This window comes from Prionailurus bengalensis, chromosome A1, assembly GCF_016509475.1.
Source record: "Prionailurus bengalensis isolate Pbe53 chromosome A1, Fcat_Pben_1.1_paternal_pri, whole genome shotgun sequence".
Taxonomy (NCBI): domain Eukaryota; kingdom Metazoa; phylum Chordata; class Mammalia; order Carnivora; family Felidae; genus Prionailurus; species Prionailurus bengalensis.
This window is the reverse complement of record NC_057343.1, coordinates 6,506,269-6,518,726: the sequence shown is the minus strand read 5'-3', so window position 1 is coordinate 6,518,726 and position 12,458 is coordinate 6,506,269. Positions and strand designations below refer to the sequence as shown.

Genomic DNA, 12,458 nt, shown 5'->3' with positions numbered 1-12,458 from the left:
TGTGTCTGTCACCAGCACGAGATACATGCCTGTGAGTAGGGAGATCACATCTTAGTGAATCTGCGCCCAGCAATTAGCATGGCTCTTGGCAGGTACAGGTGTCTGATGCCTCCCCACCAGGTACAAGCAGTTCTTCTTTTTTTTTTTTAATGTTTATTTATTTTTTTAGAGAGGGAGATTGGGGACACAAGCAGGGCAGGGGGGGCAGAGAAAGGAGAGAGAAAATCCCAAGCAGGCTCCACGCTGTCAGCACAGAGCCCAATGTGGGGGCTCGGTCCTACGAACTGTGAAATCGTCACCTGAGCCGAAACCAAGAGTCGGATGCTTAACCGACTGAGCCACCCAGGTGCCCCAGGAGTTCTACAAACTCCATAGAACCTTGTTTTTCCAAGGGGAGTACGTGGACCAGGAACATTGGGATCTCCGGGACAGAGGATTGCAAACGAAGAATCTGGGCCCCACCGCAGAACTGCTGATATGTAGCTGAGAACCGGCATGTAGGGAGAGACAGGGTGATCTTGCAGAAGCCAGAGCTCATGGATGGGGGAAAGGGAGGAAAAGGGAGAAGGGGAAGTCAAGGGCAGGTGAATCTGCAGGGCTGGGGTAAGAAATGACAGTGAGCACCAGAGAGAGGCAGGATGGCCAGAGGACGATGTCCCTGGAGGAAGGAGTTGTAGGGTCCCATGCTCCACGGACTATCTCTGTTCACACAGGACCCTTACCGTGCGGTGGAGAAAGGCAGTCAGGAAACCTTCACTGTTGAAAGGAAAAAAATAATAATAATAAATAAAAAACAAACAAACAAAAACAGAATATCCAGCCTTGTTTTCTCCCATCTTTAAGCTGGGAGTTCACTTTTAACTTTAAGATCTACTAGGCGCTCTAGGTTTTGCAGCCAGAGGAGACATGAGCTCATAAGAGCAGACGGCTATCGGGTTCTTAATCTTAGAACCTACCGATGTGTTGAAATGAAAAAAATAAATTAACACTGCCGCTCCAGGACCCAGATGAATGGGTTTCGGCCAGCATCTGCAGGAAGCTTCTGCAGGAATTCAGTAGACGATTTCTATTTGAAAACAGCTCAAGGAGCACTTCATAAGTGCGATTTGATGAGAATGATGATTCACAGAACAGCACCTTACATGCGGTTAAGCCAATGTGCCCCTGGGCACAGTCATAATGCACCAGGTCTAACACACACCTGAGGAAAGGAACCCTTTGGGGATCCGGATGCAGTGTGGTCAACGGCAGCTCCAAACTAGCTGGCCAATCATGTTGCTGCTTGAAGGATCAGCCTCCCTAACCCGCTCACCGTGGATCCCAAACGCTACTCCTGAATACCACCCTAAGCCATCCTTTGGGCCATGAACGTGGCAGTTTAGGCAAAGGCTTGGAGAAGCGGGGCCCAGGAGACCGCGACTCCCCGGAGAGACCTCAGGAACGGAATAAATAGGTCACCGGGCTCCCGGGCAGTGCTCTTTTGCCCGTCACCCGGTGCAAGCCCCAGACGGCCAGCTGGGGTGGGGTGCGGGGGCAGCGGGCCGGGAAGGCGAGCGTGCAAGTCGCGGCCTCCAGGTCCTCTCCTTCCCAGAGGGGGTCGGGGCGGGGTGGGGGGGGGGTGGGGGAGGGGCTGCAGCCGCGCGCGCTCCGCCGTCGCCTGCAGGTGCGCGCCGAGCCTTGGGGGCGCGCGCCGGGCTCCCGGGGCTCCCGCGGGCGGGCGGCGGGGCGCGCACCGGCGGGCGCGGGCGCAGGGGCGGGGGCGCGCGCGCGCGGGGAGCGTGTGGGCCGGGCGGGCGCGCGGCGGGGAGAGCCGGGCACGCGAGCCGAGCCCGCCGCTCACCTGCCGCCCGCAGCTCACCTGGCGCGGAGCGCGCGCCCCGCGCGCCCCCCCCCCCCACACCCGCCCACTCCCGGGCGCGGCCACCGCCCCTCGCCGCCGCGGGCCCCGCCGCGGGCATGCGACAGGAGTAGCCCGAGCGCTTCGGAAGCACCGGAGGAGCCCCTTCGGCCTGGTCGCGCCAAGGTGACCCCCTCGATGACCCCCCCGCCCCCGTGGGCCGCCTGTCCCGGCGCCCTGTCCGTCCCCGCGCGTCCTCCGCCCGTCCCCGCCGCCGGGGGAGGGGGGGAGCGGCGGCAGGTGCATGGGCGTGTGTCTGTCTGTCTGTGTCCACACTCCCATTGCACACACCTGCCTTTTGTGACCCTGGCCCGACTGCCCCGTGCGCACGGGGGGCGGCTGGGACCCCTCTTTGTTCTGGCTTGGGGAGGGGGGTGAGTGTGTGCACGCGCGCGAGGGGTTTTGGTTTTTTTGTTTTTTTTGTGGGTTTTTTTTTTTTTTTTTGGCTTTGGTTTGATTTTTTTTGGAGCGGGGAGGGGGAGTTCGATGGAAATAGGCGATTGAAATGTTCCATCGAGGATGGCGGCCCCCGGCTCGCGACCTGTGGCTGCGGCGCGGCCGCCCCGGCAGCAGCCCAGAGGTGGCACGGGGGTTCGGTTCCAGCATGCAGGATGTGGTTTTCAGCTGTGCGTTGCCCGCACTTTAGCCACCGGTCCGCCGCGGCTCCGCGTGTGCCTGCCTCGCTCACGCTCGTGTTTCCAAGTCCGATCTTGTGTCGTCCCCAGCGCCCACCGGCATCTGTGGTCGCGGGTCCTCAGCCGGCGAGACTTTGCCCTTTGTTTTGTTCCGTGACACTTTCGAGTTGGTGAAGCGTGTGGCATTTGATGGCGGTGTCTGAGCAGGGGCTGGCTTTCTGTCTGTGTGTGTTTTGCATGATCTTGGATTGTCGCCCTGCTGTGTCTCAACATTAAAAAGCCTGTCTTTTCGTTGAAGAGGACGGGGGTTAAAATGAATGAAGACCTGAAGGTCAATTTAAGCGGGCTGCCTCGGGATTATTTAGATGCTGGCGCTGCGGAGAACGTCTCGGCTGCCGTCTCCTCCCAGGTTCCTGTTGTCGAGCCGGAGCCAGAGCTGGTTGTCAACCCTTGGGACATTGTCTTGTGTACCTCAGGAACCCTCATCTCCTGTGAAAATGCCATTGTGGTCCTTATCATCTTCCATAACCCCAGCCTGCGAGCACCCATGTTCCTGCTCATAGGCAGCCTGGCTCTGGCAGACTTACTGGCCGGCGTGGGACTCATCATCAATTTTGTTTTTGCCTACCTGCTTCAGTCAGAAGCCACCAAGCTGGTCACAATCGGGCTCATTGTCGCCTCTTTCTCTGCCTCTGTCTGCAGCTTGCTGGCTATCACTGTTGACCGCTACCTTTCCCTGTATTACGCGCTGACGTACCACTCGGAGAGGACGGTCACGTTCACCTATGTCATGCTCGTCATGCTCTGGGGGACCTCCATCTGCCTGGGACTGCTGCCCGTCCTGGGCTGGAACTGCCTCAGAGACGAGTCCACCTGCAGCGTGGTCAGACCTCTCACCAAGAACAACGCGGCCATCCTCTCCGTCTCCTTCCTCTTCATGTTTGCGCTCATGCTTCAGCTCTACGTCCAGATCTGCAAGATCGTGATGCGGCACGCCCATCAGATCGCCCTGCAGCATCACTTCCTGGCCACCTCCCACTACGTGACCACCCGGAAAGGCGTCTCCACCCTGGCCATCATTCTGGGGACCTTCGCTGCTTGCTGGATGCCCTTCACGCTCTACTCCTTGATAGCTGATTACACCTACCCCTCCATGTACACCTATGCCACCCTCCTGCCGGCCACCTACAACTCCATCATCAACCCTGTCATATATGCTTTCAGAAACCAAGAGATCCAGAAAGCCCTCTGTCTCATTTGCTGCGGCTGCATCCCGTCCAGTCTCTCCCAGAGAGCGCGGTCCCCCAGCGACGTGTAGCAGCCTCCCCCTTAGGGGACACACGGCGCACTAAATTCTGCATTTACCAAGCACTTTCACTGCCCGGCCCAGTGGTTGAGATGCTGTCCTTAACTCCTTTCGACGGGATTTTTCTCTCCAGCCGCAGGAGCACCCAGCATTTCTGAAACATTCATTTAGATGAGTCAAGTGATCGAAGTGGAAATAATGTTGCCAGTGTCTTCGCCCTTTAAAAAATAAATAAATAAAATAAAGGATTATTTTGTTTTGTTGAGAGGCAGGGATTTTTGTTTTCTGTTGTATTTGGAGGATTGGTAGCGGGTGGGAAAGAAAGTGTATGCTGTGGCCATGATGTTATCAAAAGTAAACTGGTCCTGGAGTGTTCACTTGGAGTCGACAATAAAATTGAATTATTGCGATCAATGGAGGAGCAGTGACTTTTTCCAGATTTTTTTTTTTTTTTTAATGTCAAGGTAGATTTTCAACGCTGCATGTATCTAACTGAAGATGATCTCTTTCGAGCCAACACAAATAGTTCACATGATTCTGTTTGGAAGAGACCCGGTTTTATTAACGTGAACTCAGTGATAAGTGACCAACACGGAAACCGTGTACCCATTCTTGTTCATTCTTTCTTTACTTGGAGCAATTACTGTTCACAAGAATTACTTTGGTATTTCTGTGAATGTTGTGACTTTCTGCAAGGTTGCCTGTGTTAGCTAGACCACTAGTTTCAAATGTTGCCGTGTAAATCCTGAATCAAATGAGTCCGCTTTCAATATAGGTTTTCAATGTGTCTCTAAAACGAATTCTGAACATTGTCTTGATTTGCATATGAAGTGGGATTGATTAGACCGGCCATTGTAGTTTCTTAAACCACAGTCTGATTGTTTTCAGGGAACAAAAGAAAAAATTTAGTAACATCTATTAAAAGTAGGTTACGTTTATTGGAGAATATTCTGAAAAATAAAGCAATGGGAAGCTGTCGCGAAATATGAAAACATCACGTTTCCTATCTCTCTATATCTAAGAATGTATTAATAGTTAGTCCTGATTGAGACGAATAGAATTAAATCTTGTAGATCAAATATTTCCGGTTCACACCGTCTGTGGTACAAAGTGCATTTGAAACAGGTGGTCTCCTATTCTAACGATTAAGTTGGCGAGTGCGTATAAACCACGCGTATCTGACGGTGATATCTGTAAGCTACCCTCTGTAAGTTCTTCAGCGGAGTGACCATGTGGCTGTTCGTGAGAAGCTAACTTTGAATTCCTTTTCCTTCTTTTCACCCAAAAAACAACTTAAACGCAATAAAAACTGCATTGCCTGTTCCCAGAGAGCAAAGATTTTTGTCAAGAAATAACACAGAAGACTCGGTTGTAAGCACATCGCAAAATCGTCGTCTGAGCGCCATTTCCTTTAGTCAGACAGATGTTTTAGACACACATACCTTCCCTCCATTTGCCGTGGATTCGTAGTGGTGCCTGTACGATCAACGAAAGGTTTCGGGACGGGATGTCAACTAAGCCCATTGGGATGGCGGCAAGACCAGTATTTCAGGGTCCGAGGGGGAATCACTGGTAATAAATTCACCTCAACGGTTTGTCCCAAACGTTATGCCCGTGGTGGTCTCGGGGCCGTTCTGTCGGCCTGCATACTGATGTCCCTCTCGTCTTCGTATGTAGCACAAGGGTGAATCAATCCCATACTCGAATCTGGGTCTCCTCCCCTAGGTTACTTGCGGAAGCGGGAGAGTGAAATATTTCAGAAGCGGGATTTTTAATCCCTGTCACCATATGACCAATCTAATCAACGTGATGCCTTTAAAAAATTCCTTTTGAGCGTTTGATGGAGTTGGTGGATGGGACGTGATGGGTCTGTTCGTTTCTTAATGACGGAAAACTAGACAGCGTCCCCTTGTGAGAGATGACTAAGGTGAGTTGGTTTCGACATGTGCGGGCAAAGACTCGTAATGAGGTTTAAAGCAATAAATGCTGCCTTTCTAGAAACGGTGGTCCACTTGGATATCTCTAACAGTAGGAATTTTAGCGATAATGACCGTGCTGTTTCTCTCTGCACGTTCTGTGCCAGGCTCCCTGCCGGATGCTGTACCTGCTTTGTTGCTGGATTCACTAAAATACACTTACAGGTAAGAAAATTAAGGTGAAGAGAAGCTAACCAATTTCTCTGAGGTCACAGAGCTCCAGGGTAGAGCCAGGTTTTTCCCAAAGCCAACGCCTGACCCCTTCCCTGCACCAGGCTGCCTGTGATCCCTCGCTGGGCATGAGAGCTGAGCGAAATGATTGAGGACATGTTACTGTCACTAAGTTTTACTTCTACAATTAAGACAAAGCCTCCTGTTTAAAGTTATAAGTGGTGTGGGGTGCCTGGATGGCTCCGTCGGTTGAGCGTCCGACTTCGGCTCAGGTCACGATCTCGTGGTTGATGAGTTCGAGCCTCGCGTCGGGCTCTGTGCGGACAGCTCGGAGCCTGGAGCCTGTTTCGGATTCTGTGTCTCCCTCTCTCTCTGCCCCTTCTCCACTCATGCTCTGTCTCTCTCTCTCCCTCTCTCTCTCTCCCCCTCCCCCCACTCGCACTCTCTCCTCTCTCAAAATAAATGAATAAATTAAAAAAAAATAAATAAAGTAAAAAACTAAACACTTTTGGGGTGGCTGGGTGGCTCAGTCAGTTAATCATACAACTCTTGGTTTCAGCTCAGGTCATGATCTCACAGTTCGTGAGTTTGAACCCCACATCAGGCTCCACGTTGGCAGTGTGGAGCCTGCTTGGGATTCCCTCTCTCTCTCCTTCTCTCTCTCTCCCCTTGCCCCTCTCCTCTCTCTCTCTCTCTCACACACACACATACACACACACACACACTCTCTCCAATACACTTGAAAAAAATAAACATTTTTAAATATATATACTTTATATATGTATATTATACACACACACACACACACACACACACACATACACACACACGTATATATACCTTAAAGGTGTTTATTCTTGTCAGAAGTTGATAGATAACTAGTCCATGTTCAATGGACATGAACTTTGAACTTTTCCTAGGATTTCTCCGTATCTTGTAAATATCCATACATATGTTTTCCATGTTAGGATTCTCACTTTTTAAAATCCCAATTACCATTATCTTAAGGTAATTCTTTCAGAACGTTATGTATCTGTGCAGTATGTTTCCAGATGCATGTAGGAGCATACCCAAAACTCTGCATGTTTACACACGCAGCAGTAGCAACAAAGATTTGTTCTCACCGCCATGTTTTCCAAAAAGGACACTTTTCTCTATGACGTATGTGGTTCATGTACATGCATGAATTCACCTTGAGATAAGTGAGGCGGAAACTTTGGTTCTCTGTTCTACAATTCAGCTAAACTCATCCCACAGCAACCTTTCTGTAGCCAGAGACATTCAAAAATATCTCGTCTTCGTTTTGATATTTATCTGTAATCTTTTGTTACTTTTTAACACCAAAAATACGATTAATGTTAACTGTTACCAATGGTCATTACCACCGTTGTCCTTCCTTTCAGCCCAAGGAGGTGCGAATATTTTTTTATCCAACGGACGAATGTCCAAGTCCATGGTTGAAGTGGATTTTAATATATAACTTCAATATGTCCATAGTATAAAATATTTACAGAAGAACTCCGGGAAATTTTTATCACTGGAATGCAAATGGTAACATCAAGCAGCCGTGAACAAACTTTCAACTGGAAATAAGTGTGGAGCAGAAAGGAAAACGTTGACTGCGTCACAGATTTCCTGGCAGGTGAGGGTTTGAATAGACAATTACAGGCAGAATATGTTAAAAGGTAAAAGGACATCTTCCCAACGTTCTCTGAAAGGCTTGGATTTGCGTTTCTCACCAGACGGCATGCTTGGAATCTATGGGATTCTTGCTTGCGTTGGGGGAAGATACCATAAGCCTTTCACATGAGGTGGATATTGACCCGTCTTTCCCAGACATCGTGGTCCCTGGGCTACAACCTGAAGGAACATTGGTTCTGACGCAACTATACATCCTTACTCCTTCCAGGATGTTTTGGCACCAAATTTAGTCTCGGGTACTGTAGAGTCTAACCATTGGAAGACAAGGTACAGAGTACCATGTTGAATATTGAATCTGCATCATCTAAGTCCAAGTATCTTTGGAAACTAAAATTCCACCCTCTCCCTCGCTGCTTAGCAGTGTCTGAATATCCCTAATCTGTCTCTCTTATTACATGCAAATTCTATTTATCTTGGCTCAGCCCCTGGAGATACAGCGAATGTCCCCGCCGCAGTGAACGTTCATCTATTGCAAACACTGATCAAACAATAGAGTTCTCTTCCTCTCAAATACAACTATCCCGATTACTTAAAGCATTTTTTTTCTGATTTATTTTATTTTCCATCTTTTTGATTATTTCGCTGATCTTTTCTTCCATATCTACCGTTCCTCCCTATACCTCAAGGTGGGAGACAGTAACCTGCTAAATGTAGAGCTCCCTAGAGCAGAAATGAGGGTCTGCTGTGTAGCAATGTGCCTTCCAGTGTGGGCCCAACCAGCAGAGAAGCAGCAGTCTCCTGGAAAGGTGTTAAAAATGCAGAGTCTCAGGCCTCACCTTCAGCCTACTGACTCAGAAACTTGGGGTGGGAGACCCTGCCATCTTTTCACAAGCCCTCCAGATCATTCTGATGCACTCTTGAGTTTGAGTAGCGCGTTGTGTAGCTAACTGAATCCTGACCTACTAGTGTAATATTTTTTTAAAAAGGTTTAAAAATTTTTTTTTAATTTTTATTTATTTTTGAGAGGGGGGGAGGGGCATTGAGAGGGAAACACAGAATCCGAAGCAGGCTCCAGGCTCTGAGCTGTCAGCACAGAGCCCGACACGAGGCTCGAACCCACGAACCGCGAGATCATGACCTGAGCCAAAGTCGGACGCTTAACCGACGGAGCCACCCAGGCGCCCCCCCCAACCAAAACGATTTTTTTTAAAGTATGGTTGACACACAATGTTCCATTAGTTTCAGGTGCACAAGAGATTGATCAGACATCTCTGTGCCAGGCTATACTCACCGCAAGCGTCGCTGTCCCGTCTGTCACCATACAGCACTATTACAATACCACGGATTATGTTCCCCGTGCTGTGGCTTATCTACTCCATCTGGAAGCGTGTACTTCCCACTTTCCTTCACCCGTTTGGCCCATCCCCCCACCCCCTTCCCCTGGGGCAACCATCGATTTTCTGTATTCATGGGTCTGATTCTGCTTTGCGTTCGTTCATCCACTTGTTTCTAACCCAACATAATGCTGGCATTAATATCTCGGCAAAACCGGGACCTCTCAGCCTTTTCTACCGGTGCCATGCACTCCTCATGCTATCCTCTGACGGATGACTCCGGCGTGGGCGGGTAGGCTACACTGCATGGACTGTTCTAGTACGTGGGTGCGTTTTCACCGCGAATGTGGGTGGTCTTCCAGTGAAAATCTAGTGATTTCCGAAACACCCAAATCCAGAGGTTATGACTAACGCCATGGGGAGCACTCCATGGGTCTTGCTGACCCAGGAGCCACTGCTGAAAGCGGCAAGCTGCGCCCAGTGGCCCCCGCGCCCCCTGAGTGTTGTCCCCCCACAGCAAGTGCGCCACAGAGACAAGGGCTTCCTCTCCCACCTCGTCCCCACCCAGCACACTTAATGCAAAGAGAACACTAACTCGGTGAAACCAGAGGCCGCTGGGGGCCCCAGGGCAGCCCATCTGAGGTCACTCTTATTCAAAAGGTCATCGTTTCAGGCCTGGAACGGTTGACGAATCCTGGGAGTTCTTTCTACACAGTGTATTTCTTTCTCTCTTTCTTTTTAATTTTTTTAATGTTTATCTATTTATTAAAAAAATTTTTTTTAACATGTATTTAGTTTTGAGAGAGAGAGAGAGAGAGAGACAGAGTGTGAGCAGGGGAGGGGCAGAGAGAGAGGGAGTCTGAAGCAGACTCCAGGCCCCGAGCTGTCAGCACGGAGCCTGACGGCGGGGCTCGAACTCACGAACTGTGACGTCCTGACCTGAGCCGAAATCTGACGCCCAGCCGACTGAGTCCCCCAGGCGCCCCTCTATGCAGTGTATTCCAAAGCTGAATTCACTCTACCCAGCCTTAGTGTGAAGATAGTTTCCACTTTTCACACCCTTCCACCTAGTTACGAGCTGGTTCTTACGGACCTATTTCAGGAGGCGCCACTGGTCCGAAGAGGTTTCACCAAGAAAACCTACGGGCCTCCGGGTACCCACCTCGACCTGCAGACCTGACAGAGTGACATCGATTAAACAGGCCGTGTTGGCAATACATTTCTTTCCTACTGGAGTGAAAATTTTCAATTTAACAATTTCATTGTTTTTTTAAAAAGATTTTTTCTAACGTTTATTTATTTTTGAGACAGAGAGAGACAGAGCATGAACAGGGGAGGGGCAGAGAGAGAGGGAGACACAGAATCAGAAGCAGGCACCAGGCTCCGAGCTGTCAGCCCAGAGCCCGACACGGGGCTCGAACTCACGGACGGTGATTTCCTGACCTGAGCCGATGTCGGACGCTTAACTGACTGAGCCACCCTGGCGCCCCAACAATTTCATTGTTAATTGCAAGCAGAAAAGACGTCAACCAATAGTCGCATGGCCTTCATTAATAGAGATCAGGAACACGGGCTCTGGACACAGACACCTGGATTCATGTCGCCTCCCTGTCACTTCCTACTGGAGGGCGTTGGCTGTGCTCCTTCACCTCTCTGAAGCTGCCTGTCCTGACTCTCTAAGACATGTGTGAGTCAAGACCCACCTCCCGGTGCTGGGTGACAGACAGCATATGAAAGGTTTAATATGGGGCCTGGTACGAACCTACTTGGATGTTACTTTTCATTAGTATTTTTATTACTCCTGCTAATACAAGTTCCACCATTTAGTTAGCTAAGTGCCGAGCTAAAAGCTTTACACATTGCATTAAATCACATCGTCGTGTGATCTTTTCAGCAACGCTATACATCACGTATCGGTGTTCTCCATCACAAGCAAGGAAACTGATGCACAGAGAGGGTGAGTGATTTGCCTCGTCACACAGCCTTTGTGGGGGTCACTGTGCTAGGAACTGTGCACGCGTAGAAATGGGCAGCACCTGCTAAGAAGTGCCCAGTCAGACGAGCCAAGAGTGGCCTGTGCGTGAGCAGTTCAGGTGACTCCGAAGGTGGCCTGGGTTCAGTGTCAGAGGAGTGCCAAGCAGATACCTAACGTTCTGGAGTGTAGACAGGCTTCACGAGAACTGCTGGATGCCAATAGGTCCCGAAGGGCAGGCTGGACCTAGTTAAGTGTAAAGAAAACACAGAGTTCTCTGAAAGGAATAGCTGTGATGGATTCCAAGGAGTGAAGTGGAAATAATTTGGTACGGAATTTCTTTTAATGACATTTCATTCAAGGGCCAATTCCTGAAAAATTTTCTGAAAACGGCACTGAAACGAACTTCAGCACGATCACCAAAAGCTCGCATTTAGGTGCTTTGTAAACCTTGTAAACGCCGGATTTTTAAAAATTTATGTTTATTGACATCCATAAAATGTCTGTTCAGGAAAAGAGCTGAGCAACCACAAGTTTGCATTTGTAAACATATGCATTTGCATGAATAAAAAATTCTTTAGAAAGATTTATTTTTAAAACAAGGCAGCTAATTTACATGCAGACTCTTCAGACATAAACATAGCACAGGTTTTTTTTTTTTTTTACTTTTACGTGGGTCCTTTGGATATCTCAGGAGGCATAGAGTTCATGTTCTCGAGCTGGAGAGGACCTCACTTCACTGACATTGAAGTGACGCAGGCTGACATCCCAAGGTCATTGCCTTGGAAGTGGCAGGCCCAGAATGAGAAGCCAGGATCGTGATTCCTCATCCAGATGTTCACGAGGGGCAGATGTTCACGGACAAGGAAAAGCTTCAGATGTGAAAAGCGTTGCCTAGTGTTCCCTCCTGTGACGGAATAATTTGCTGTTACCACCGACTATTAGAAATTACGGCGATAATTTGAGGAGTGATCATTGCTATAAAGGCTAACGCTTTCTGAGCGCTCTGTCCCAGGCACCATTTTAAGGGCTTTACGTGTATCGACCTACCGGCTCTTCACATCTTCAAGGTAGTATTTGAAAACATAAAATCTAGCCTTCAGGAAGGGGTTGTTCACAAATGCAAACCAGAAGCAAGTCTCAGGACCCTTCTTCTCTGCCCCCCAATCCTGGGTCCCATGTATCCTGGAGCTTAACACACTTCTGGGCCAACCTTCTCCAACAGTTGACTGGCTTAATAAGCATTGTTGCAGTTCAGAAGCCGTTGCATTTTCAATACAGATTGTAAGCTATTTGCACACGCAAAATATCAGCACACAAGGTGACAAATACAGTAATCCCTGTGACTCTTTGTCACATGAAAGCTGGCAAGTTTTATAAAGGGGTATGCAGAGGTCCGAACCTGTTCCCATCCTGCCAGTGAGTGGGCAGCCAATGGCAGACTGCACAGCGTGCTTTTCCGGTCTGACAAGGGGCGAAGAAATCCCACACGTGACAAGTGGGGTGACAGGCTTCTGGAAATCCTA

The 12,458-nt window shown here is 49.3% G+C and overlaps 1 protein-coding gene across 1 annotated transcript; it reads left to right on the top strand.

The window, feature by feature from the left end:
- Positions 1–1,898: 1,898 nt before the first annotated feature.
- GPR12 (G protein-coupled receptor 12) lies at positions 1,899–5,161 on the top strand. Its single transcript, XM_043575688.1, has 2 exons — positions 1,899–2,023; positions 2,831–5,161. The coding sequence occupies exon 2, from the start codon at positions 2,846–2,848 to the stop codon at positions 3,848–3,850; it is 1,005 nt and encodes a 334-aa protein (XP_043431623.1). The 5' UTR covers positions 1,899–2,023; positions 2,831–2,845; the 3' UTR covers positions 3,851–5,161.
- Positions 5,162–12,458: the final 7,297 nt, after the last annotated feature.